The 27,937-nt window shown below is 40.3% G+C and overlaps 1 protein-coding gene across 12 annotated transcripts in view; it reads left to right on the forward strand.

Moving 5' to 3' along the window:
• TRAK1 (trafficking kinesin protein 1) overlaps positions 1-27,937 on the forward strand; it is a 126,014-nt gene that overhangs the window by 37,014 nt on the left and 61,063 nt on the right. For 2 of the 12 annotated variants that reach the window (XM_050937925.1, XM_050937926.1), the window contains exon 1: positions 9,591-9,896. The exons of 4 other annotated variants lie outside the window; for them this stretch is intronic. In XM_050937925.1, coding sequence (XP_050793882.1) covers positions 9,833-9,896 — 64 coding nt within the window. In that variant the 5' untranslated portion in view covers positions 9,591-9,832. Of the gene's footprint in view, positions 1-9,589; positions 9,897-26,075; positions 26,293-27,937 lie in introns of those variants that run through there. 6 more of the 12 variants (XM_050937916.1, XM_050937919.1, XM_050937918.1 and 3 more) reach the window with 4 other exon arrangements.

Raw genomic sequence — 27,937 nt, forward strand, 5'->3', positions numbered from 1 at the left:
GAGAGTCAGGTTGGAGAAAGAAGTAGTTGATTTCTTCTTTTCATTTTTTATTTTCTCTTTTATATTATTGCTTTCTCATCCTGTGATGTTTGTGTTGAATGCTTCCAAGAGGATGTTCCTCCAGCCCATTATGTTGAGTAATTTAAGGTACCTAGTACCTCTGAAAGTACTACAAGTGTAGTAATTTATGAGCCAGATAAACTGAAAAATCTCGGCAGTCTCTCTGTGGTGTTGCTGTGCTTTTGGTAGATGTTTTGCTTTTATTTCCACCTCCAGTGCAAATTCTTACTTTGAGACACTTATTACAAAGGGCAAACCATGATGATCTGGTTTCTTGTTATTCCCTGCTGTTTCTTTAGGGGTGGGAAAGCTTTGTCAGCAAATTGATGACTAGGCTCTATTTCCTCCTAGATACTCCATGTAGCACAGAATACTTCATCCAATATGACCTATTACTAAAGAGAAGCAGTCCTTAGACAACTGCCAAATTGCAAGAATGTTGGAATTTGTGCTAGTTACTGCTTAGAAGTGTTTCCTATAAAAGAGAATCTTTTTTCTTTATTTATGAAATCTTTTAAACCTGTCGTAAACATTTTTATAATCTGTTGAAAAATTGTGGAATATTAAGTATATTATTAGAGAGATTATAATGCAGTTTGGTTTTCAGTTACAGCTGGAAACATTATTCATGATTTAGAGTTAAAATGCCAACCATGGAAACCTGCCTGGCATGCTTATAGCCATGGTTATCGATGAATGATTACTGAATGTGACATGAGAAGGAATGAAATTAAAACATTATCAGTAGTGATAGGAGTTTGTGACGGTCGATAGGGTGAAAAGCAGTATCTTTTCTTTAAAATTAAAAGTAGTAATGGAGGAGATTAGAGACACATTAAGCTCTCCAAATGCAAGGGCTTCAGCATGGATGAAAGCCCAATTTCTCTGCTTAGCAACTCGCCACCAACACATCCAGACTGCCGAGCTTGTTTTTGTTTGTGGGTTGAAACAAGCTCACACTTCTTCTCTGCCTGCTGGTTCCAGTCTCCTAAGCCAGTTTGAGCACAGGACATAGTGTAATTTGTCATGCATTGGCTCAAAAACAGAACAGGAAGACAAAACAGGGCAGACAATGCAACGAGTGTCCATGAAATGAGCCAGAGTCAGTCTATTAATCCCATTTTCAGGCTTCTGAATCTTGATGATAGTACTACTACTTAGCTCTTACATCATTGTTTTCATCCATACATTTAAAAGTATGTTAAAGGAGGTAAGTCTTGTCTGCATTTTACAGAAGGGGAAACTGATGCACAGAGATGTAACTTATTGAAGGTCAGCAAGTTAGTAGCAGAGCTAGGAACAGAGCAAGCTTTTTTACCTTTTATTCCAGTGCCCCATCCACTGAATGATAGCTCCCTTGACAACTGCCCTTTTCAATTAATATTTACAAACTAAGCTGACATCAAGTTTTCAAAACAAGTTTATGAATAAGACATTGTTAGCTGCTTTCTTGGACTTTTGTGGGAAAGAGGATTAATTGTTTTTCAGCACCACTTTTATTAGACTTTTGGGTACTTCTGCAGCCTTACTTCTTCATTACCGATGACTTATTTGATATGATCAGAGATATATAAAACCTTGTAGTTTTATAGCACTCTGACTACTGCCCAGTCATGTCCTACAATTCTCAGAAGCATCAGCACTGTGCTGCTAGATATTCTCCATTCTGTTGGAAGGAAATCTGTCCCAAAAGATCCACTTGCTAAAAAGAGTACTAGATATTGTGGGTGAACTCCTCAGCTAGTGTATATTGGCATAGCGTTGTTGTAGTGAAAGGAGCTGTGCATTAGCTGAGAATTTGGCTGCCCATGTTAAATCTCTCTCCCAGAGCTGGAGAAGAACTTCTAGGCAGAATATTAGGAATGATCTTTTTGCTTTCCTGTGTGGCTCTTCTTTATACTTCTCACTCATTCAGGTTGGAGTTTAGAAGGCCTGTAACAGGAAGTATAGCAAAGAACGTAAACAGTACATAGTACTTAGTACAATGTACAGACAACATTTTATCTTTAAGTAGACATTAATTTTGCATGCATATTCCAGTCTATTCTCTGAGGAGATGGGGGTAAAAATGTTTGATTTGTAACTTGCCTGCAGCACAGGAGTTCTAAGGATATGTCCATATGATGAGGTTCATTCTAGTGTAACCCACTGGTGAGCATGTGTTACAGGTTCCCCTCTCAGACTCCTGTTCTCTGTGGATTGGTAATTACAGTGCCCAGCTATAGAACCATGGCTTGTTAGCTGAAGTTGTAGCCGCTCATGGAGCTTTGGAAGTCCCCAGTTCAGTCCAAAGTGTGTTGACCAACATGGTGGCCATGACAAGTATGTAACCCCCTTGGTGAGTGTGTGTTTCACCTACAGCACAGCCACCAAGCCACTTGTATTTATAATTTCTTGAAAGGAAAGACCAATGGCATGAAGATGAAAATTTACACATCCAAATTGCTTCAGTTTGTTAGCTTGCCCTTTTTGAATATAAACTCGCTATGTCCTGGGATAGGGAATGTGAAGAATTAATTTGAATCTTTAATTAAATTACTGTCAAAATGGAGTCTCTGTATTTGATAGAAATGCATTTGAAAATTTGTTTGACATTTTGGAACGACAGATCTTCTTTTAAATTCAGAAACATAAGTAGGCAAGACCTTGTTTTCACTCATTAGTTAGCCTGTGAAGAATAAAGACTGCCGCTTTCCTTCAAGGACAGCCAAAGTAGATTATTCTGCTTCTAACCAAAACACAGTCAAATCTTTGTAGATTGCCATATACTTTTAGGGGCGAAAGAAAAATGCAGACCTGTTATTTACCAGGCTGCACGTGGCAATAGACTGTATAGGTAAGGGATGCAAGGAGAGTGTGGGTCACGATGCAAACTGCAGGCACGCACACAACTAAAATTAATTAATTTAAAGTTTTATTGGGGATAATTACAAGGGGTAGGGGAGCAGCGTATGATTAGCTAATAGGGTTAATGGAACTTAAAACATACAGAGGCTAAAGTATTTACTATCAAACAATATTTATAAACAAAGATGCAGTAACCAATATTTATAAACACAGATGCAGCATTTAGTAATAACCAATACTTACGAATACAAACCAACTCATAACTGGCAAACGTAGAAACTCTGCTTAAAACACGTGAGCTGAGAGAGGCTTCGAGGTGATCAGGCTCGGTTACGGGTGTGCACAAGGTACACAGGATTCTTTTTTCTTTCTCCTCTTCTGCCTGCACATGGCAGACCAGCCTAAAGTACCCACTATGACATCATAGAAGTGTCATAGGGGACGGGGCCCAAAAACTGTGTGTATTCAGTTTCTGATTGGTACAAGCAAAGTTTACACCAAGTAGGGGAGCAGGTGCCTAAAAGTCTGACTTTGCCCCCAAAAGGTAAGGAAATGCATATAGTTTAGAATGCGTTTAACACTGAATGACAAAAGAAGAGGCCAGGGCAATACCGGTATGGGCAAGTTTTTAGGATGCAGACAGGAACTTATCTTAACAATCTTTACCTATCAACATAACTCAGTCTAGCAGGGAAATAACCTTCAAGTCATAAAGGGATTTCTGCTCTGTTGGGCAAAAGATTCAACTGGCTGGCCAAAGTGTCTGACTTCTAGATCTACAATTCAGCAAATTACCACCTTCATCTTCAGTATCAAGGTGCAGCTCAAGGAGACTACAGTTCCTCAAATGCAAGGTGTCTTGGTATGACTATATGTTGAGATCAAAATGGAGCACCACGTGCTTGGAATCGTAATCTCCATGAACTGCGATGTCAGGTTAATGACCAAGGCAGCTGCAATCTGCCGAATTTAGTTCAAATTGTGTACAGCCCATGGGCCTTTGGCTTGTTGCTCTTATGACCCTCAGCTGGGCAAACTTTAGATGTGCTAGTTTTGATAGGAATAATTCAGTTGTGTTTTTTTTTATTAGAGAAGTATCAGAGTAGTACTTCAGTGTCCTGGTTTGCATTTTCATCTGCCCAGTCAAGCATGCTGTAAATCTCTTCCTAATTTCACAAATGTGTTCATTGCTGCTGAAAAACAGAACTACAGACTATATATTACAATTCCAGGATTTCTGGAGGCAGTTGCTTACAAAAAATCAAGTTTGTAATTATTCCTAATGCTTCATCTACTTCACCCCCCTGGGGGGACAGTAGCATAATTTGCTAGGGAGAATATATATTTTGTATTTAAGTGTTCAGTGTTGTCTCAAAGCCTTAGCCTCATGATTTTTTTATACCCTTTGCTGTAATGAGCTTTATATTATTTGCTAATAAGTATGTATAATGTATTTGATGTGTAAATTACATGGACTATTATGTTGAGATCCTGAAGGCCAAAACATGTTGCTGGATTTACATTTTTTTTTTTCAGGAGAGGAGTGTGTGTGTGTGTGTGTGTGTGTGTGTGTGTATATATATATGTATACTTTAGGGATATTTTATGGAATTTAATGTTCCATAGGGAAGGTACATCTTAGACACTAAATAGTTTCACTCTGTTTACTTATCTGCTTTCTCATTGGAGCTAAATGTTCTCATTTTGAAACCAGATTAATTGGTAAAAATTTAGAATATGGTCTATAGCAACAGAATCTACTTAAAACAACTTGAGCCAGGTCCTAACAGTATGTGTGTTGAAAAGTTTGGGCTCCCCATATCTGTAGAATGCCCTCTCTTGCAAGTTTAATGTACACAAGCCCATATGTACCTTTTTTCTTTGCACCTTCACTGCAGAAGTAGAGAGGTAGTAGACTAGAATGTTAGCAACAAGTTCGCCATTAGTGATAGCTTGTATCTGGTGGTATTTGATACATACACAAAATGTGGGACAGACAGTACCCTGAAGTGTAACACTAACTTTTTTTTATCTTAAACTTTCAAAATATGACATCCCAGAAGCATGCCATGTAATTAAAATAATAATTGATTCTCATAAGATACAAACTGGATCAAGAAAATTTAAAAAAGAAACCTTTCCTAATATAATATCTTATTAAACTAGCCTGTTGTTGTTCAAAACAACACTGACAAAGCACTAAAAATACAGGGTAGGCAGTAATCCGGCACTGGCAAGGAGGTAAAGAAGGTGCCTTAATAAAGTAACCTCGTCCATTCCTCATTTCTTTGATTCTGTGAAGCCAGAGGGTGATTTTGTTTTACATTTTGTGATATGGGAGCAGGCTATCATTTACCATTGCTATTTACAATTGGCTATTATAAATTTTATATAAACGTCATAAATATTTGTTTCTCTTTACATATTAGCATTACAGATATTGGGAGTCCTATGTTTATTAAGAACTGGAAACAGAAAATGATGTTTCTACCTTGTAATTTGTGATTGATTTTGTTTTGTGATTACTCTTGATCTACAAATGAAATGTTGCCTCACATTCTCCTTTTGGGGAATATGCCTTCCTACACCTTTACCCCGATATAACACTGTCCTCGGGAGCCAAAAAATCTTACTGCGTTATAGGTGAAACCACGTTGTATCGAACTTGCTTTGATCAACTGGAGTGCACAGTCCCCCCCACCCCCAGAGCACTGCTTTACCGTGTTATATTGGGTCACGTTATATCGGGGTAGAGGTGTACATGTTATCTTTTTAAAAATCCCTGTCGTTCTAAAACACTATATAAATGAATTTGAGAATCCCCTGAAAACATTAAGAAGTTTTAAACCCTATTTTTAATTTGTATTACTGTAGTGCCTAAGAGCCCCAGTCATGGACCATATAGGCCGTGTACAAACACAGAATGAAAACAGTCCTTGCCCAAAAGGGAGTGTAGCCTCAAGAATAGGACAAGTGACAACAGATGGATAAACACAGACCGATTGGGGAGTACAAGGAAACAATGAGATAATATTGGTCAGCAAGTAGCACTAGCAGGCTAACCGTTATCATGTTTTTTGTTGGCTTCAATTGTTTTGTAGTCCTTGGAGGAAAGAAGAGTTTTAAGGAGTTAGTTTTGCAGATATTTATGGGAAGCTTCTCCAAAGCGTGAGTGGGGCAGTGTACATTTATACAATCCAGAGTTTATAATTTGCTTATAACTTATTTCAAAATATTTGCTGGGTGATGAAATCTTGCATTACAATTGTCTGAATTTCCTTATGTTCAAATATTTGATTACTTTTAAATTGGATAAGTAATACAATAGCACATCAGTAAAATGTGGTCAGAATATGCAACATAACATGGGGTTTTGTGATAAGCAGCCCCAGAGGAGGAGCTTGGGCTGGAGAGAGAGAAAGGGATTCTCCAAGGATACCTCAAGTGCTCCATGGATCAGGCTAAGATTAGGCATGTTTCATGAAAGTTCCAGACCTAAATTGTCCATCCCACTTCTGTGAGACTACCATTTTCACTTAGCTAAAGAGTTGTTGGCCAGCTGGATATTTCTTTCTATAGAATTTCTTCTCTCTGCCATTGTTTTCTCACTAGGATGGGGCGATTGTGCCACTAGCCCCTAATTTTTTCAGTTATGGAGTGGAGATGATAATATTGACCTACCGTATTTGATAAGCATGTTGTGGTGCTTAGTTTTGTAACATGTTTTGGCTATGTAAAGCAGTATGTGAGTGTTCCTTTTTTTTTTTTTTTTTTTGTGAGAAAGCTAGATCCTTTCCAAAGTAAAAAAATGTTTCTGAATGTCAACTTCTAACCCAATCTTGCAGAATACTGTCTGCAGAATAATAATTAAAAAAAGCAGCATTTTTGAACTCCCTTCCTACCCAATGTTTACCCATCTCACTGAGAATTAACTTCAAAGCTTAATTGTGACCATTTAAATCCTAGTATTAAGCAAAACTACTTTTTAAAAGAAAATTAAACGCTGGAGGAAAAGAAAAGAAAACCTTATGATACGTTATGGTGCCCATTATGTTTAAAATGTCAGGAAATGCAGAAGTTCCTATAGCAAGGAAATTAAGAATAAAACAAATGGCATATATGTAAAGTAGTTGAATTAATGTTTCTGTAGGACCCTTCATTTTTGCATTCCCTAATGTTATTTTAACAGTACAGCCTTAAAAGTGTTTTTAATTGTATGTGCAGTTGACCCACTGTGTGTGTGTAAGGAACTGTCAAAACTGTGTGATTAAGTGAGATGGAACGGATTCTATAGTAATCCAGTTGCAGTCAAGGTTCTTGCATATAACAATCACATACGGAGTCAGAAAACACATATATGAGTGAAAAAATGTTAGTTTCAAAGTTCAAACTGTGAACTCTTCTTTTCCATAAATGATTGTATTACAGCTCCATATGAAAGATTCTTTTTAATGGCATCTTATATTCCTTTGACATTTACTTACCTGCAGTTTATGTGCATACGTTCCCATTCTCAGGTAAATATTGACCATACCCTGCAACACACTGGTCAGTAGAATTAAAGCATGTTTATGGTTAAAGGCATCTGGCTACAACTTTACTCTTTAAAGATCAAAAATCTGAGGTTGTATTGAACTTTTAACTCTGGAAGGCATGTCAGGCTATGGCAAACCATAATCTTCATGGAACCAGGGACCAAACTGTAAGAGATAACAAGGGATTCATAAGAACTGGTCCTTGTAGTTTCCCTGCTTTAATTTTTTTTATATTGATTGTGCTATTTACAGCATGATTGACTAGGCAGATGAAAACACAAACCAGGACACCGCAGTACTACTCTGATAGTTCTTTAATAAGAAAAAAAACCCTGAATTATTCCTATCAAAACCGCAACATCCAAAGTTTGCCCAACTGAGAGTCATAAGAGTGTTGTGTGTCACCTGCGATTTCTATTATAAGCAGGGAAGGGAGAAATATTTACTAGAATTTTTCAAAATTACAGCGTAAAATGAGTAGACAACATAATACAACTCATCTCTCTAAGGGAATCTGGGATGGTGTGGTGTCTGTCACTAGCCTAGGGCTATTGCTACACTACAGCTTATGTCAACTTACGTGTTATGTAGCTCAAGGGTGTGAATTAGCCACCCCCATGAACGATTTAACTTATGCTGATTTGGCACTGTCCACATTAGTGCTTATGTCAGCTGGAGAGCTTCTCCTGCTGACATAGCTGCCGCTGCTCATGGGGGCTGGAGTAATTAAGCCAATGGGGAGAGCTCCTTCCTGTTGATTTAGAGCAGCTACACTAGAGAGCTCTCTGGTGTCGCCATTGCCTTGGTCTGGGGAGCCCTGGACTCGGGTCCTAGCATTTCCACTGCTTTCCTGTGCAACCTTGGGTAAGGCACTAAGTCTCTCTGTGCCTCAGTTCCACATCTGTGAAATGGATATTACATCCCTCGCTCACAGAAGTGCTACAGTAATAAAGTCCTTAATATTTGTGAGGCTCAAATACTGTGGTCATGCGAGTTAATAACTAGATAGAGGGAAATGTATGTTTTATTATAAAGGTAATGATATTAATATTAATTTCTATTGTAATAGAGTCTAGTGGTCCAGTTACAGACCAAGGCCCCATTGTGCTAAGGACTGTACGGTCATGTACAAAAGATGTATTGTAAATAGAATATACTATTCCAAATCTCAGAAATCTTTTGTAAAGAACCCACTGGAGTCCATAAAAGATGAGGAAAGAGGAATATGTATGGAATATAAGAACAGAATGGATGTCTGAGCATTGTAATAACTTTTACCCCCCCCACTGCAGATTTAATTGATTTCCTGAATATTGTTATAAATACTAATTTATTAAAATTCTATTCCACAACGAAGTATTTTATAATTTTAGTAGTTTAAATCCAGTCTATTGAAGGACCTGAAAGTGAATCCTTCTCCACACCAGATATTTTGGAAATTGAAAATATCGAGCAGTCGTGTGTAACTAGTTAAGCATGTTTAGCTATACAGAGTGGTTGTAGCTTGCCATAATCCCTTGTTTTCTGGCACAGAGCATAGATGTTTGAAAAATAGGTCGCTGGTTCGCTGAGAAGGCAGAGGTCAAAAGTAGATGAGCTTATCCAATGGGGCAATGTGTTACTGTCCGGTTTTCTAGTTCCGTTCTTTCGCCTTTAATTTTCTTTTTGCAGAATTAGTGCTTAACTACAATAACAGCGCAAAATAGTAGTGTAGCTTCATTTTCCAGCTGGGTTGGGGAGAGCTTCTAATACACGATGGGAGGTGGTAATGCACTTGATTTACATTATTAAGGCACAAAGGATTGCAAGATTATGATATTGCAAAACAGAAAAAAGATATGTTTGTATTATAATAAAGAGGTTTGTTTTGTTTTCTGTGTGGGAATTTTTTTTTCTTTTTTGTGAGACACCCATTAGCTTTGTGAAGCCAGAAACAGCAGAATACAATTCCTCCGTCTCGGCATCTCTTTCAGAGCCAGCCAGTCTCCATGGCAACATGTTAGACTGAAAGGTATGTGAGGACCAGGGTGGAAAGGAATGAGTTAGAAACAGCCAAGTGGTGGTGTGTGTCCCTCATGTCAGTATACGAACCTTTTGATAGGATGCTTTTGTTAACTCCCATCCAAGGCTCCTGTGCAGAGCTTCTTTATTAGAGCAGCTGCTAGGGCATCTGCTTTAGAAATCTCTCTCCTACACCCTTTTTCCTCCTCTTCTCCCCCACCCCTCTTATTTTGGCTCTAGCCTCTCATTGACAATGTGCAGCTCATTTTCATCATTCTGTCAGCATCTTTGCACTTCAGTTTTTTGCAAAGGCTGGGAGGCATGGTTGCATTTCACTTGACCTCAGCAACACAGTGAAATATCTTCTATATTGCTGAAGGATACTGACTATGCAGAAATTTATTGAAGCGGATTACTATGAACTAGACTGGTATTATGAAGACTGCACGGATGGTAATTCTGGTTTGTAATCTGTTGATGCAGTATTTGTAGTTTGTATGACCAATGCATGGGTCTTGTACCCTTTTGAAAAGAAACTGGAAAAAAAAAGGCAGCGCTTTGGTGCAGCAGAGCTGTCTGGCCTGTAACATCTCAGCATCTGTTGGAAGCATGCTCCGGAAGACTGCTGTAAGGCTTTCTCTTTTTCAGTGGGAGCGGCAGATGTACATAATTACTGTACAATCTCTTCCTCAGCAGAAGCAAATAACAGAGAAGTGCTAACTGTGTCTAAATATTAAGAACCAAGCTAAAATTGCAATAACCTTGCTATAATGTTGCACTGAATTATATTGTGTGTGTATGTATGTGTATAAGAATGGTTGTTTGTGCATTATAGAGGCACGGCAGACCCTCTAATATGTACATATGTTTCTATAACATAACATACTCTGTGTGTTAATTTTCATAGATACAGATATAGAGAACGTTTTATGTATAAAATCTCTGTTTCTTAGAGCTGCAGCAGACTAGCCACTAGAACTGCCAAATTGCAGACTCTGGCAAGCAAGTTCCCTGGAGCTCCTTGTGAGCTTTCTGCCATTTGCCGACGTGGTGATTTCTTTATCACAATGCTGAGTGCGCTCATCAGTCTCATGATAGAGGGTGTATGGAGAAGGCGGAGGAGAAAAGCCCGAAACTGCATTGACTGTTTACTGGGAAATTCAAACTCCCCCAACCATCCATAGCACCCAGGTGGAGCTCTTAAAACAAAATGTAGTGTTCAGACTATCATTCTGTATTGGAATTTTTGTGAGCAAGGCAAGTCCTAGATCACCAGGGCATGAGACTAAGGACAAAAGGCAGCGGTGGGGAGAGGATGTGTGGTGGACACCAAAACTCTTCATGGTGCTTTTTGTGATAGCATCAGAGAGACTGATGGAGGACATGAACAATGTGTTTATAAGTCAAAATATGAGCTTTTTGTTCACCTGAAGTGTTGTGATTGGCATTACAATAGCACACATACGTGCTTAATTTGTTTGTCTATGTTGTGTTGTATAAAGTGGCCCTAGACTCTCCTGCTTCTAAACTTGGAGAACTTCCATTTTTAAATGAATATTTCTCTGTATTTAGTGTGTGAGACATATCTATGTACCTTTTTGAGAGGGATTATTTAGCTGGACCATTTTTCATTTGGTTTGACTCTTATGTAATGGTGTCCTCTAGTTATAACCCTAGTAAATGCTGCAGCATCTGATTAATCTGATTGATGTAGCAGACTGATGAGTTGGCCCAGTTTAGAAAGCTTAAGAATTAGCACGGTCATAACCATTAAAAAGAGTGTGCGTTGATTACTGCAGTAAATACAGAGAGACCTTGTTTGATTTTGGGGAACAAAAGTGGTAAATGTATTCTATAATTCTTTTTGTAGTTAATGTCAGTGAGGTCAAAATGGCAGTGTGTGCAAGCATGTGGCATGAATGAGTATCAGAGCTGTGAGGGCTACTTAATAAGCAAGCGGTACGCTTAATTTTTATGCACTGTGTGACATTTAGGGTAGGGTTGCCAACTTTCTATTCGCACAAAACCAAACACCCTTGCCCTGTCCCTTCTCCAAGGCCCTGTCCCTGCTCGCTCCATCCCCCCTCCCTCCCTCGTTCGCTCTTTCTCCATCCTCACTCACTTTCTCCAGGCTGGGGCAGGAGATTGGAGTGCGGGATGAGGGCTTCAGCCGGGGATGCAGGTTCTGGGTGGGGCCAGAAATGAGGGGTTCCTCCAGGCTGGGGCAGGGGGTTGGGATGAATATTCTGGAATGGGGCTGGAGATGAGGGATTTGGGCTGCAGGAGAGGGTTCTGGGCTGGGGCCTAGGTGTTCGGAGTGCGGGAGGGGTGCAGACTCCGGCTGGGGATATAGACTCTAGGATGTGGCCAGGGATGAGGGGTTTGGGATGCAGCAGGGGGCTGGGGGAGGGAGTTGCAATGTTGGGGTGGGGGGGGGCTCCAGGAGGGAGTTTGGGTGTAAGAGAGGACTCCGGGCTGGGACAGTGGTTGGGGTGCGGGAAAGGGTTGGAGTGCAGGGTCCTGGTGATGCTTATTGCGGCTCCCTGGAAATGGCTGCCAGGTCTCTGCAGCCCCTAGGCTCACCTGTGCCTCCCTGGCCGCCCATGCGCCTAGGGGCTGCAGGCAGAGCCGGCTTTAGGGCGATTCCCCCGAGTCCCATGAATCGGGCCCTGCGGCTTCCGGAAGAGGGGCCCTGCACCCTCCGCTGAAATGCCACCAGAACCAGCGGCAACCAATTGAGTTGCCATCGAATTGCCGCTGCTACCTTTGGCGGCATTTCGGCAGGAGCTCTTTTGAATCGGGCCCCCCATGTCCTAAAGCCAGCCCTGGCTTCAGGGACCTGGCAGCTGCTTCCTGGGAGCCCCATGCTAAACTGGGGCAGGCAGGGAGAACGCCTTAGCCCCACACCCCTGCTATGCCTTCGACCAGACTTTAATGGCCTGGTCGGCAGTGTCAACTGGAACCGTTAGGGTCCCTCTTCGACCGAGTGTTTAGGGCACAGGCTCAGTGGGGTAACCATCGCTTAGGCCCTGGTCCTGCAAAGAGCACCATGGGGGAAAGACCCAGACTTCAGTGTCGTACCATGTGAGCACAGGCTCCATCCATTTGTGCTCCTTCCAGGATTTGAACTTTAATATGGAAAATAAGAGAAACTGGTGGCCCCATTCTGCAGCCCTTTATACTTTTCTATAAATTAAAATAAATGAAGGGTACCTACCTATATGCTCTAGGTTCCCATGGCACTACTTAAAAATATGTCCTAGGTACAGCATTTTAAAGTAACCATCACCATTTTAAAGTAAGCCTTCTGCTTAGGACAATTCCCACCCTTACAGTTACAATTCCCTGCCCCTTTGTTTGTTTTCAATGCCTGGGATAATTATAATTTATAATTTTTTTAAAGCAGGATATAAAATTCTAAGGTAGGAAAGAGCAGTAACTAATCCTTTCAGTATTCAGTAGCATAATCGCATTCCTTATTGATATTAGTATACTGACAAGATACTTCTAGTGAGGAGCTGACCAAAAGCCAGACAAATTCAAATTAGAAGCAAGTCAAAAAGCTTTGTAATAGTGAGAGGTCTCCATCCTCTGCCTTTCTGGAAGATGCTTTAGTCCAGTTCTGGAAGATTGTGTCTTTGACAGACCACGGTGGACTTTTCATTTCTCCTTAAATGAAAGAAAATATAGCTGTGTTTAGAAGGCTCCAAATGTTAGCAGTGTTTTTACAACAAAGTTGCTAACTTGTTTTATGGGGATAGGAAATAGAAATGTTCACTCTTGCCATCATATGGTTCCACTTTCTTGAATCTGCTGCTCTAAGAATTTTAAGATGTTTTGATAATTAAAAATCTAAAAGTGAGATGAATTATTGATATTTCTTGTACATCTGTCAGAAAATGAGTTGAACTAACAATAAACGTGTACAAATCTATAGGGAAGCAGTTATATTTAAATGTTTTCTTCCACTCACTCCAAAATCTTAAAGTGACACAGTCATTTCAAATCCAATCATTTAAACAAAATGAATTGTAGTTCCAAGTAGTACACATGTCCCTGAAATACTTGGCTGGTTTCTGTTGCTGTACAAATCATGTTTTTCAGTTTTTGTAACAGGCTTTTCTTTCCCCTCTGGCTATGTCTAAATCCACACAGACAAAATGGGAAACTGAAAGTAAAACGTAAATAGGAGGGGGGACAATTTTTCTTTAAATCCTTTAATTTAGCAATTTTGGGAATTGCTTGTAAAAACAGTAGGTCAGTGTGTGCAGACAAAAACACGATATAGTGGCTGTTGAAAATGTCCAGTTCCAATGGAGTTGGGCTGCTGGGAAAGCCAGAGAGGAGGCTTTAGGGATCAGAACCAGTGAGTCAGTACGGGCTCTCTGTGTGGATGATCCGGGCTTCTCAGGGGTGTGCTAGTCTTAAGAGACAGTGTTTCTGTAAGCACGGAGGGGACTCTGCCTGCATTTTGAGTATTGAGGGGTGTAGTCTGTCCCTGACACAAAGCATGCTTTCTTCCAACAAGTAGAGTGATTGTCCACCATGATCCGGTTGTATGCTGCAAGGTACTGTCAGTCCTATCTCAGTTTCTTAATTTAGTGGTGACCTCTTAGGACATAATGGGTCTTGCAGGCTTTAGCTGCTCCTGTATTGATAGAGAGGAGCAGGTTCTTCAGGGTTCCATGTTGATATATGAATTTGGGTCTGAAATTAAGTCAGTTTTTTCCATTTAAAAAATGTAGAGGGAGATGGATGAAAAATATTTTTGGATGTGTTTGGACACAGTACCTTTAAAAACACTGTACAATAGGAAACTGAAATTTTACAAAAATATAGCACAAGACTTTTTAAAGACATCACTTATCTCATCCATAAGACGAGACAAAGTAATCTAATCTATAGTACAATGCAACTAAAAATCAGACCTCTCAAGAAGAGGTTTACATAACCATTGTCTAGTACAAGTGAATATACCACCCTTTTTTTCTCCGTAAAAGATGTGAAGTCCTAGATTTTTTTTAATATTTGTGAATGTTTTCCTTGTATTATACTGCTAAGACTTCTTATTTTGCTTTCTGCAGACAATGCCCGAAAACACTACGTCAGGGGTAGGCAACCTATGGCATGAGTGCCGAAGGCGGCGTGCAAGCTGATATTCAGTGGCACTCACACTGCCCGGGTCTTGGCCACTGGTCCAAGGGGCTCTGCATTTTAATTTAATTTTAAAGGAAGCTTCTTAAACATTTTAAAAACCTTTTATTTACTTTACATACAGCAATAGTTTAGTTATGTATTATAGACTTGTAGAAAGAGACCTTCTAAAAATGTTAAAATGTATTACTGGCACGCGGAACCTTAAATTAGAGTGAATAAATGAAGACTCGGCACACCACTTCTAAAGGTTGCTGACCCCTGTACTACATTGATACGAAAAAGAAATTGCTCATCATTTGGTTGATTTGAGTTCAGCAAATTCAGTCCTTGCACTTCTATTACCTCACCTATAGCTAAACTCAATGGTCATAATACTGATCATCTCTGCTTGTGAAATATATTGCCTTTGAACACCTGCTGCAATAAAAGCCCCAAACAAACAAGCTCTCAGACTTGTCACAGAGTCCTGAAAGATTTGTAAATGGTTGGGATTTTAAAATAATCTCTTACATAAGGCTTTTGCTGAGTATATTTTTCATAACAGAGAGTAGGATTATACAATAAATTCTTACTTTCTCTTTATCATATCCCAAGCTCAAATCATCCATGTTTCAGTCCAGTACCTCAATTAGCTGACATATTGAGCTGAATTTTTAGAAATGTTTTCATTTTGAATAATGACTAGATGCTTATATAATATGTAGAAACAGGAATCGTCATGTAAGTTGGCATTAATCACATACACAGATATGTTGCACAGATTTATCTTTTAAAATTACAGGTATGGTATGTGGATGAAAGGGGGAGAATGGGCAATTGAGTAGGAAAGAAATCTGTGATTCATCTGCATAGAGATAATAGCTGAATTTGTTTACATGGATGAGATTACCCATAGATGAGGTATACAGAGAGAAGAAAAGAGGACCAAGGACAGAACCCTGTGGAACCCACCCAGAAACTTTGAGAGGGTATGAGGAGAATCCTCCAAAGGGTTCGAGCATTTACAGAGGTTGGAGGAGACCCAGGAGACGAGAGAGTCATGAAAGACAAAGGGGGACAAGATTTCAAGAACGGGAGTCTGGTTGACTGGGTTGAAGATAACTGATGGGTCAAGGAGCATGAGAATGGAGTACAGGTTCTGAGGTTGGGCTGGGAAGAGGTCACTTGAAACTTTGAGTGTAGGGGGTGGAAACCAGAGTGGAGAGGATCTAGGATGAAATTGGAAGAGCGGAATTCCAGACAGCTGTTGTAAATAGCATGTTCAATGAGTCTAGAAATGGAAGGGAGATGAGATGGTAGCTGGAGTAAGTGGTGTCGAAGGTGGGTTACTTTTAAGATGGGAGCGACTAAAGCTTGCTTGTATTGTAAGGGGGAAGAGCCAGACAAAGAGAAGAGCTTAAGGAGAAGAGTAAGGGAGGGGATGAGACTGGGTGTGAGGGAGAGCAGGAGATGGGCTGGGGTCACTAGAAGAAATGGAGGCTGGAGGAGAAGAGCAGAGGAAAATTTCTGTAATGATGAGAAGGATGACAGTGTTGCAGGAGGGGAAGGAAAAGCAAGCCAAGGGGAGGGAGGAGGTCACATTGTATTTTCTCGATTTTCTGTTGGAAGAAATCAGTGAGATCCTGCACAGATAGAGGCATAGAGGCAGGAGAGAGGAAGGTTTGAGGAGTGAGTGTTTAAAACAAACAAACAAACAAAAAACCACAACACTGGGTTGTGAGCATGTTATTCACTAAGTTTGAGAATGTGGAGTTGTTTAATTAGGAAGATGGAAGAACTGAAAGAGGAGGTAATGAATTTGTAGTGGAGGAAATTAACCTAACTATGGCATTTTCATCAGAGACATTCCACAGTAAGAGAGCAGGAGCAAAAGAAGAGGATGTCAGGGGTGACCCAGAGTTGAGGGTTGGCAGGGATATCTTCATGTACCCACACTTTACTTAGTTACCAGTTTATTTCATAACTTTTTTCTAAAAACATAATTGTAGATACATGTGAAAAAGGATTTACAAACCTTTCCAAACCTTTATACTGTTCCTTTTCATTGTGAAAGATAGAACTAAGGTTCATTGAGATGGAGACACCTCAAAATTCACTTTTTAACCATTTTAAAGTCTTCCTCATCCCCCTTCCAACTTTCTGTGGAGTTCCACTGGGCTCTATCCTTGGTCCCCTTCTCTTCTCTCTGTACACTTCATCTCTGGGCAATTGCATTCATGTAAATGAATTCAACTACTTTCTATATGCAGATGACTCTCAGATCTACCTCTCTGCTCCAGACCTCTCTCCCTCTATCCAGACTAAAATTTCAGCCTGTCACTGATATCTCCTTCTGGGTATCTAGCAGTCAGCTAAAGTCCAGAATGGCTGAAACAGAGCTCCTAATCTCTCTCTCGCCTTTTCCCACTCCTGTTAAGCCTCCCTGCTTCTTCCTTTGTTGGTCACTGTGGACAACACTACCATCCTTTTGACATCCAGGGTACAGGCTTGAGTGCCATCTTTGACATGGACCTCTCTCTAGGACCTCATCTCCAGGATATGTGTAAATCTTGCTGATTCTTATTGTATAACGTTTCTAAGATGCAGCTTTTTCTATCCAGGCATGCACATAAAACGCTCATCCAGGCTCATATCTCATGTCTTGATTATTACAACATCTTTCTCTCTGGCCTTGAGAAATACAGTCTTGCCTTACTCTTATACATTCAGAATGCTGCAGCAAAGATATTTTTTTCTGAGCCTGTTGCCTTGACCATGTAACCCATCTTTTCATCTGCCCACAGGCTTCCCCTTTTCTGTCACATCAAACAGAAGCTAATTCTCTTTGTGTCCTTGTTGGCATTTTCCCACCTTATCTATTACCTGTCATTCACTATCAAGATGTCAACTCCTGTCCCTGATTAACCCATCATGCCAACCTCCATCACCCACTTGTTAAATTTTCAAACATACCACCTTTGTCCTTTCTCCCATGTTGCCCATCACACTTGGGAGGAACTCCCTGTAAACATTCGGAAAGCTAGCTCATTATCCTTCTTCAAATCCCTCATCAAAACTCTCCTTTACTGTGATGCCTACAAAAAAATTGACAATGGCTAGGTTGCTCCTGTGCTGAGACCATTGCTTATCATGTTGACCATAATCTTCTCATTTTTTCCCCTTATATTCTGTCATCTGTCTGTATCCAGCTGTTGCCTTTTGTCTTACACTTAGATTATAAATTCTTTGAGGCAGGGACTGTTTTTATCTTCTGTGTTTGTACAGCCCCTAGCTGAAGGGTTCCCTAATTGGGGCTCCTAGGAGCTATGATCATAAAAATAATGGAAGTAATAACAATAGTGGGTAGACAAATCTGTGTGTGGCTTTGGAAAAGGTATGTGAAATGTATAGAGATCTAAACTGCCCAATGTCTTCATTGCTAGACTCTAGATGTCTATGTAAATCCTCCAGTGAGTGAGTGAACATCAGGAAAAACACCATCTTTAAGCAAGCAGGCTTAAAACCCATGGGATATTATTGCACCTGCAGCTGATAGTGTAAAACTAATGTGTGTGGAGAAATCCTTTGCTCTTAAAATAGCATGGTTATCATTAGAGTTCATTGTGGTGGAGTGTGTACACAAAACTAGATGCTGCTGATAAAGAGGTTGCTAGGTCATTAATACATTACGATTTTTTTGTGAACAGTGAGTCATGGTGAGGATGTTGCCAACACTTTTGATCAAACCCTTTCAGGCATAGTTTGTAGTTGCTGATTTGTTTCTCTTTAGTGGCACAGTTTGTTCAGAGATACAGCTTTACAGGAGAAATACGTGCCTTTGTGACCAGCAGGCTTGATATATTGTGACTCTCTTGAGCCTTCCAGCGGGGCTTCTCCCTCTCTGTTAGCTTGTTCATTGTACTGCATTGAACAAACCTGATCATAATAAATCTGCTCTGTGTACTTGTGTGTTGACCTGTAGTTGTTCTGTAATGTTTTCAATACTGTGGTCACTGATTGTATTTGAAACCCTCTCCTTCAGGCTTGCCTGGTAAGTATGTGTTCAGACACTGGTTTGAGCATTAGCCTGCTAAACCCAGAGTCATGAGTTCAATCCTTGAGGGCGCCACTTAAGGATCTGGGGCACCTACCTTTTGTAGATCCTATCATTGCATCTTAGGTCAGCAAGCCTTTGCGCTCTCGACATCATCTTTCAGTCCCATCTCTCGACATCTTTCAGTCCCATCTTCTAAACACGTCTCTTTTTTTTACAGTGCAAATACCCCATGCCTGTTAATAATGACTGAAGCAGAACAGCACCGTTTTAATGATACTATCAAAAGAGGCCACAATGTTGTGGTGGTTTAGTAGTCATTAAAATTTTTTCTTGTTCTCAGGATCCCTTGTTTTATCAGACTTAATATGTGACTGAAAGTAAACATGCCAGCACCTATGCAAATCCACCAGTTTGTTTTCACAATGACACGCACACTAAGTTGAGCAGGTTTAGTGTTTTTTTTCCCTGCTTGCAACAAGGTTGCAGGTGTGGTGGTAGAAGCTCAAATATGAGACAAATGTTAAGGTAGGTTGATGGGTTTTCCCCCCTACAACTTTACCCAAGATCACTTTGGCATTCCCATTTTTGGAAGAGTATTAATGATTTGACGGCTTTTTTTTTTTTAACGTTCTCTATCTAGAGATAAAAATTAAAATCTGTCTGGTAAATTAACACTGTCAACTTGATATATTCTGGTGTGGTAATGCCAGCAAGTATTTCAAATAGGTGGGTGCAACCCTTCTCATAAAAGAGCTCCTGCAAATATTCTAAACCTCTGCTAAAGAATCAGAACTGAGTGTCCAGCTTGTAAACTTACTATGCATGAAATGGTAACTGAAATCTGTGGGAATAATGGATATGGAGGGGTTGCAGAATGGGGCCCCGCTGTAGACACTCTGCAACGTGCACCTGTTTCAGTGAACAAAGGCTATAGTAAATGATTTGTCAGCTACAAACTAGATTAACTGAGAAGGATATTACACACAGGCTTGGAATGCTTGACTTCTGGCTCTATCCTGAAAACACTAACAAGCACAGTTCTTGCTCTGTGAGTAGTCCCCTTGAAATGAAAGGAGATACTGACAGTAATAAACACTACATCAGTCTTACCAACTTTCATGAATTTTATTGCGAGTCTCATGATATTTGATGGTTTTTCTTAAAGCACCAGCTGACAGAAGCAAAATATTTAAGAATCCCAGCTTTCACTTAGAAAAAAAAAAAATCTAGTCTTCATGTTTGTTGAGAGAAGCTTGAAACATGAGGAAAGTATACCCTAAAGGTTCAGAAATCAGAAGGCAAATAAAATAAACCCAAAACTTCTTATTTAAAAATCATCTCATCGTTTTGGGGCCAATCTTGATTTTCTGGGAATCTGACTTGTAATTTTTGAACACTTGCTATCCCTGTACTGCTCTGTAGAACAGTAAGTTTTGTAGAATCAGGTCTTGGTAAATGGCAATAGGAGAGTCCTCCTTCCACCCAAAAACTTGCAATATTTTTTCCATCTTTAATCATGTAAACTTTTAAATAAACTTTGAAAAAAGATATTAAAACCCTGCAATACAGGACATTGCATAACCAGTGCATTCTATGCCCCTCCATTCTGCTTGGCAAAATATTATGCTATCATTATAAAATAATTATCAACAGATTCAGGAATAAAAATATTTATGAATGTTCTGCAGTCACATACATGACTAGGAGTTATTAGTTCTCTTTGGGTGGCAAGTCTGAGTCCAATTGAGGTGTCAATAGAGGCAGTTTTGCAATAAATTGATTAATTGGAGTACAAAGTCTTCAGGATCAGCTGCTATTCATCCAAGAGTTCTGATGGAACTCAAATATGAAATTCCAGAACTAACAACTGGGGCATGTAACCTATTGCTTAAACTAGCCTCTGAACTAGAGGGTAGCTAATGTAATGCTGATTTTTAAAGAAGGCTTCTGGGGTGATCCTGGCAATTACAGACTGCTATGCCTAACTTCAGTACCAGAGAAATTGGTTGAAACTATAGTAAAGGACAGAATTATTGGACACACAGATAAACACAATATGTTGGAATGGTCAACGTGGCTTTTTTTAAAGGGAAATCATGCCTCCTCAATCTCTTAAAACTCTTTGAGGATGTCAACAAGTATGTGGACAAGGTTGATCCAGTTGATGTAATGTGCTTGGACTTTCAAAAAGTCTTTGACAAAGTCCCTCACCAAAGGCACTTAAGCAAACTAGGCAGTCATGGGATAAGAATGAAGGTCATCTTGTAGATTAGTAACTGGTTAAAAAAATGGAAAACACAGGGTAGGAATAAATGATCCATTTTTCAGAATGGAGAGAGGTAAATAGTGAGGTCCCCTAAGGATCTGTACCGGGACCTGTGCTGTTCAACATAGTCATAAACGGTCTGGAAAAGGAGCTGAGGTGGCAACATTTGCAGATAATACAAAATTAATTGAGGTAGTTAAGGCCAAAGCTGACTGAAGATTTACAAAGGTATCTCATATAGCTGGGTGACTGGGCAACAAAAAGGCAGATGAAATTCAGTGTGGATAAATGAAAAGTAATGTGCATTGCAAAAAAATAATCCCAACTATATCTACAAAATGTTGTGGTCTAAATTAGCTGTTATCACTCAGGACGTTGGAGTCATTGTGAATAGTTCTCTGAAAACATCTGCTCTACGTGCAGCGGCAGACAGAAAAGCTAACAATGTTAGGAAAGGGATAAACAATAGGACAGTATATATCATGCCACTGTATAAATCCATGGTACACCTACACCTGGAATAGTGTGTGCAGTTCTGGTTGCTCCATCTAAAAAAAAGATATATTAGAATTGGATAAGATACAGAGAAGGGCAACAAAAATCATTAGGGGTATGGAACAGCTTCTATATGAGGAAAGATTTAAAAAGACGAACTATTCGGTTTAGAAAAGAGATGACTAAGAGGAGCTATGATTTGAGGTCTATAAAATCATGAGTGGTAGAGAGAAAGGGAATAGGGAAGTGTCACAGGGTGCTCTACTCACTGCTGTGCTGGCACCTCCTCCTGGTCACTCTGGGGATTAACACTTGAGGTCAATGCCCCTGTCTGTGGTTTGCACACCTTCACTCTGCCTCTCCCTCTCATTTGCAGCCCCTCTCTAAGCCCCAGGAAACACAGTGTCCTCTTTGTGACTGCCCTTCGGCCGGGTCAGTCAGTGTTCTCCCTCCACTCTCCCTCACGGTAGCAAAGACCTATCTCCCTAGCAGTTCTGGTCAGTCTTCTTTTCCACTGTCTCAGTGCCACTCCCTCAGTGGCTGGTAGGGGAACTGTGGCCCACACTCTACTTCAGGTTCCAGTCCAGGGACCCTCAGCTCAGGAGTTCTTGGCTTTCTCCTACCAGCCCTCACTGCTCCTTCCCTGGACTGCTTCCTGTTATTCCTTGTTTCCACCCTACTCTAGGAGTACCAGCTCCAAAACCTCCTCCCTCTTCCCAGGGAGTGACTGCCTCTTTCCCAACAGCCCCCTTCTGTTGCCAGCTAACTGGTTTTATAGGCCTGGTCTGTTCCTGCCCAGCTGATCCTGCTTTCAGTTAGCTCCCTGGCTTCTCCTCCAGGTCAGCTTATGGAGATAATTGGCCTACTTGTCCATCTAAACGTCTGTCAGTCCTGTGTGGGATGGACTACCTATCATAGGAAGTGTTATTTTTTCTGTCACATAATACAAAAACTAGGCGTCACCTGCTGAAATTAATAGGCAGCAGGTATAAAACAAACAACAAAAGGAAGTACTTCTTCACATAATACACAATCAACCAGTGGAACTCATTGCCATAGAATGATGAGAAGGCCAAAAGTTTAAGTGATTTCCAAAAAAGAATTAGATAGGTTCATCAATGGCAATTAGCCAAGTTGGTCATGGACAGAACCTCATGCTCCTGAAGTCCCTAGGCCTCCAACTGCCAAAAGCTGGGAATGGATGACAAGGTATGAATCTCTTGAAATTTCCCTGTTATGTTCATTTCCTCTCAAGCACCTGGAATTGGCCATTGTCCAAAGACAGGACACTGAGCTAGAAGGACCATTGGTCTGACCCAGTATGGCAGTTCCTATATTCGTATGTAAATTTTTTTCTAATACTGATACCTCAATTTTTCTTAGCTCATTTTCATCTCATTTATATTAAATATATCCTTTTAACACCCTAAGCAATTCCTCACCCTCTTTGGTGTTATTCCCTTCAAGTACATCTCTTGTAAAATTTTCTGGCCCCACTCAGTCTTCTTTCTGCGTTCAATAAAAGGATCTGGACAGATGATCATTAATTTGTGCCTTTCTTATTCCTTCAATTACTGTACTGTCTGTTATACCCTGGTGGAGAACGAAGATGCTGATGCATATCCTGTTTTCACCTCCATTGATTATGCTAAGGAGCCACCTCCCTACTGGGGTGGGGAATGTGAGTGATATTTTCTGCAGTCAGCATTGCATATCTTCCTGCTATTAGGCAATAAGGGAGACAGTTAAGAAAGCACTAAATACCAGGTATGAAAGATTAGAAAAGTTACCCTGTATACAGACTGCATGCTTTGTGATGCTGGCAGACCAGTTGCCAGCTCATGCCAGGACCTCAGGCCTTACTGAACACTGACAACTGCATAGCTGGAAACTAGTCTGGCCACCTGTGTGTTAGCATTGTTAAAATAGATGTTAAGTTTATAAGAATGTGTTTAGTGTTTGGACTTTGAAGTGCGTGTGAGTGGCTGCACGCATTAATCTCACTTACCGTGTCTGTGCCCCATGTTATAAGGTAATATTTAAATGTTTGCTTTGTAACTGGAAACATCTACAGTCGAGAGAAGCATTACCAAGTGTGAAATCCTGATTTTCTGCAAGAGGTGCCGTCATCTGTCCAACAAAAGAAGGCCTATAGATAAGGCTAAGATTACGTTACACAGATCACGGAATCCATGACTCCAGTGACCTCTGTGACGTTTTCCATTTCAGCCCCAGGGCAACTGGGCTGGAGCTGTCAGCCGACAGGGGCCCTGGAGCTCAGATGTTGGGGGGGGACCCCGTAGCTCCGAGGCGCTGTGCATGGCGTGGAAGGGACCCCGCAGCTCCGAGGCGCTGTGCATGGCGTGGAAGGGACCCCGCAGCTCCGAGGCGCTGTGCATGGCGTGGAAGGGACCCCGCAGCTCCAAGGCACTGCGCACTGTGTGGGAGGACCCTGCAGCTCTGAGCTGCTGCAGGTGGCTGGGGGGACCTTGGAGCTTCGAGACGGGGTCCCACAGCTCTGAACCACTGCAGGCATCTGGGGGACCCCACAGCTCCTAGCTGAGGCTCATGCCAGGGGGACCCTGGAGCTCCCAGCTGCAGCAAGTGCTGGACCCCTTCCTCCCCTCCAACAGCAGAGCTGGGAATCAGCCCCATTTTGTCAGTTATTTTTTGTTAAAGTCAGGGACAGATCACATGCTTCCATGAAATTCTGATAATTGCCCATGACCTGTCTATGACTTTTACTAAAAATAACTGTGACAAAATCTTAACCTTACCTATAGACACCAGATGAACCATTATGGAATATCAGTGAACAAAAGAATTTGTTGATTACTCCCACTCCACTCCAAGGAAGAGGGGACATACAAAAACGCTCGTCCCATCACAATCTGAACTCTGGGGGAAGGGAATGAAAATCTCTGACCAGAAGGAATTGTATCACTGTGTGGCTTGGAATTTGTAGAGGTCAATATTTCTAAGCTTAAGCAAGGGATCCCCAAGCTGCTTAGCTTGAATTAGACCTAAAGGACAAATAGAGCTTGCATATTACAGCAGCTTCTGTTATCTTTTGAAACCTTAGACTGTAACTCCTTTGCATGTGTATGTTTACCTGCTTTAACCTTGTAAATTACTATTATTTCTTTTTCCTAGCTAATAAATCTTTTCTTAGTTTATTACACAGTTGACTATGAGCATTGGCTTTGGTGTGAGATCTGAGGTACAATAGACCTGGGATAAGTGACTGGCCCTTTGGGACTGGGAGTGACCTGAATATTGTGATTTTTGGTGTAAGGGACCATTTATCACAAAGGCGAGCTTGCCTAGGTGACAAGAGAGATCACAGTGCCCCAGAGGACTGTCTGTGACTCCTTGTTAAGGTTGTTACAGTCCTTGAGAAGTTGGTTGGTGAAATCTAATTATAGAACAGACAACCACTTTAGGGTTTGTGCCCTCGTTTGTAACGGTCTGCCCAGCGGTTGGTACCCATGTTCATGAATCAGTTAAGAGAGCATTAAAACTATTTGTGAAAGACTAGAGAAGAAAGTTAACCTGTATACAGAATCTGTGCTTAATAAAAAGTTTTTGTGAACACATGATTCAGACCTGTTCACTCCTGCAGACTCTTGTTTGTTATCGGAATTGAGAACTTATATGACTTTAAATATCAGAGGGGGAGCCGTGTTAGTCTGGATCTGTAAAAGCAGCAAAGAGTTCTGTGGCATCCTATAGACTAACAAACGTATTGGAGCATGTGGGTGAATACCCACTTCATTGTGGGTATTCACCCACGAAAGCGTATGCTCCAATGCGTTTGTTAGTTTATAAGATTCCACAGAACTCTTTGCCGCTGTATGACTTTAGTTCATTCCTTGGGTTGACCCCATTCTTGAAAATATGCTGTGATGCAACACATGCATTTCTCATATTGCAATATTTCAGTTTCCCAGACAGATTGTAGAATACACAGTGAGAAAGGTGACAGTAGAAAATATGACACTGTAGGATTAATATGTCATGTAAGTTTAAAAGCTTGGTTAAAGGGTAGTATGGCAGTCAGCTTGGGTTTTGTTTTTGTTTTTTGCTTTTTGAAAGTTTTTTATTCTGAGATCAATGAAAAGCTGAATTCTTTACCTTGTTTTTACCCTATTTCAGTCAGATTTATGGCAAAACAAACATTGTATATAATATACAGTAGCAGCATGTTTCCAAGATCTATACATTCAACAGCCCTGTGAAACCTGTTACTAGTAGCATTAGGCAATAATTTACAAAGGTGACTTAACTTAGTAAAGTCCCCACCCTCAAACAGGTGTAGCAGTGTAAGAATCGGTTTGTACTTCCTTGTTGCTATGACACTTTTAGGAAGCTACCATTCACTTTGAATAGAGGGATAGAAATTTGTCAAATTAACTGATTCTTAAAGAGAGATTTCAGCACACTAACTCTTGTTTATATGAAATGTTCAAATAGAGCTATTAAATAAATGTAACAACTTCTGGATCTGGTATGATGAACAATATAATAGTTTTAGTAATTATTAGATGGTTCCCTCCACCCCGGCTCTTCTTTTGTATTTTTTTCAAAGGTATTGTGCTAATGAAGACATACACAAATAATCAGCTAGTAGTTTTAGTTGAAGTATGTTAACTGATGAAGATGGTACCTCTTCCATGGGGACATTACATGGGTCATTTCTCAAATGTAGCCTCAAAGGAGATGGCTTGCCATCTCCCTGGGTACTAAGGTGTAGGACAGTTTCTGCCTTGGGATGATTTTAGCAATGTCCGTAAACGAATCCATACATGAAGAGGAAAGCTTTGAATGTGACTGTGAAAATGAACACGGGAACACACAGAGGTTTCACAACGAAAACTTTGATATCTTGGAAGAAGGTACTTTTTATGTTCAGTCTAAAACTTTTTATGCTAATAAAATAGGGCATATAAAAGTTCATTTAAAGTGAGTTTAGAGATTTTTTCCAGGTTTTAAATCACATCTAGAAACAGATTGTGGTTGTTGTTTGGTTCCTGTGAGTAAGGTTGTGGAGAAACTGTACTATAAATTAAATCTGAATAAGATGAGTCTTAATTTTTTGGGTTTAAAAAAAAAGTAAATATATTCAACAAATGTAGTCTGTCTAGCTCAAGTAGTAATTAGCTTTTAGTAAGAAAAATTGACTTTGGAAATTCTTCTTTTCAAATAATTTGTCAACTTCTTGTAGGTTAAATGTTTGTGCTTTCCTCCCCCTTCCCTATGGCAGGTGTTGGGGGGAGTTGGTAGGGGGATGGAGTTGTGTGTTTGTTTTATGGTTACTTACGGTGGGTCAATTTTAGAACAAATGCAAACTTCAGATTTAATTATGAAATCCTTAGTATGTAAATTAAAATGTAATGTGTTCATATCTCAAGATCTTAAGATTTTAAAAAGTTATTTGTGACGGAACATGAATTGCAATGCAAGACAATCAAGAAGGTATGCTGGTAGTTTGGAGAGGGAGTGCTGATGATTGTGTTAGTGCTGTCATTGGATTTTCAGTCTTGGTTTCCTGGCGGCTATGGAGACAGCATATTTTGCCCCAGGACTGGAGACAGGAGGAAGACAGGGAGTGTCTTTGTCACTCAAGTGATCCCTCCAGCCAGTTAAGTATTTGAACACTGCCTCCTGTACTGTACTTGATACACTGAACAAAACGTATAATTGGTATAATCTTACATGCTACAACACTCCCTCTGAAGCAGCAGCTTTATAGATGAATGCTGACACTCCAAAGAACACTGTCCTGTCATGCTCCTGTCCAGAGACTGCAGGGGAGAACAACAGAGATTAAGGAGAATAATAGATTGAGTATGAAGAGAGTATTTTGTGGACAGAAGAATATTAACCGTGATGGCCACAAGGGTGGGGGGGTAAAGCAAGACCATCTTGTCAAACTCTGGTTTGTTTAAAAGGAGTTTTAAAAAAAAAAGTTTCTCTTGAAATATTTACAGGGGAAACATGGTAATGCTCCTGTTGCATGAGACTTCAATTTGTTGTGTGTTGCATGTGATTTTTTTTTTTTTGTTTCAAGTATATGCCTCTTATGATGCAGTACCACCTCTCTTTACCCACTATTTGAATAAGCAACCCTCCCCATTTGCTATCTGAGGTTGCAAGAAAATGCTACGCTAATCCTTAAACTTGTGGACAAAAGGTTGTTTGTGTAAGAAAACATGGGTAAAAGAGGAAGCTTTAAAAGAACACATAAGTACCTGTGTAGTTTGTTAGAGAGGAGGCAGATGAGGACACGAGCACAAAATTCTATACCAAGAAGGAGAAACATCCAATTATTTCTTGCTAGTAAGCTGGCAGAAAGGGAAATCTGACAGATAACAGCCTATGTCCGTGAGAACCGTTCATAGAGTGTTTGCTATGTGTTCAAAATTTCCTTCATCATGTTAGGACAGTGAGTGATAGAGAGAGGTGTCTGATAGAGCTCTATTGCCCATCTGATTGAGAAAATCAAAGAGAAGCATTCTGCTTGTCAGTGTAGGTAATTTT

Source organism: Gopherus flavomarginatus, chromosome 2 (assembly GCF_025201925.1).
Source record: "Gopherus flavomarginatus isolate rGopFla2 chromosome 2, rGopFla2.mat.asm, whole genome shotgun sequence".
Classification (NCBI taxonomy): domain Eukaryota; kingdom Metazoa; phylum Chordata; order Testudines; family Testudinidae; genus Gopherus; species Gopherus flavomarginatus.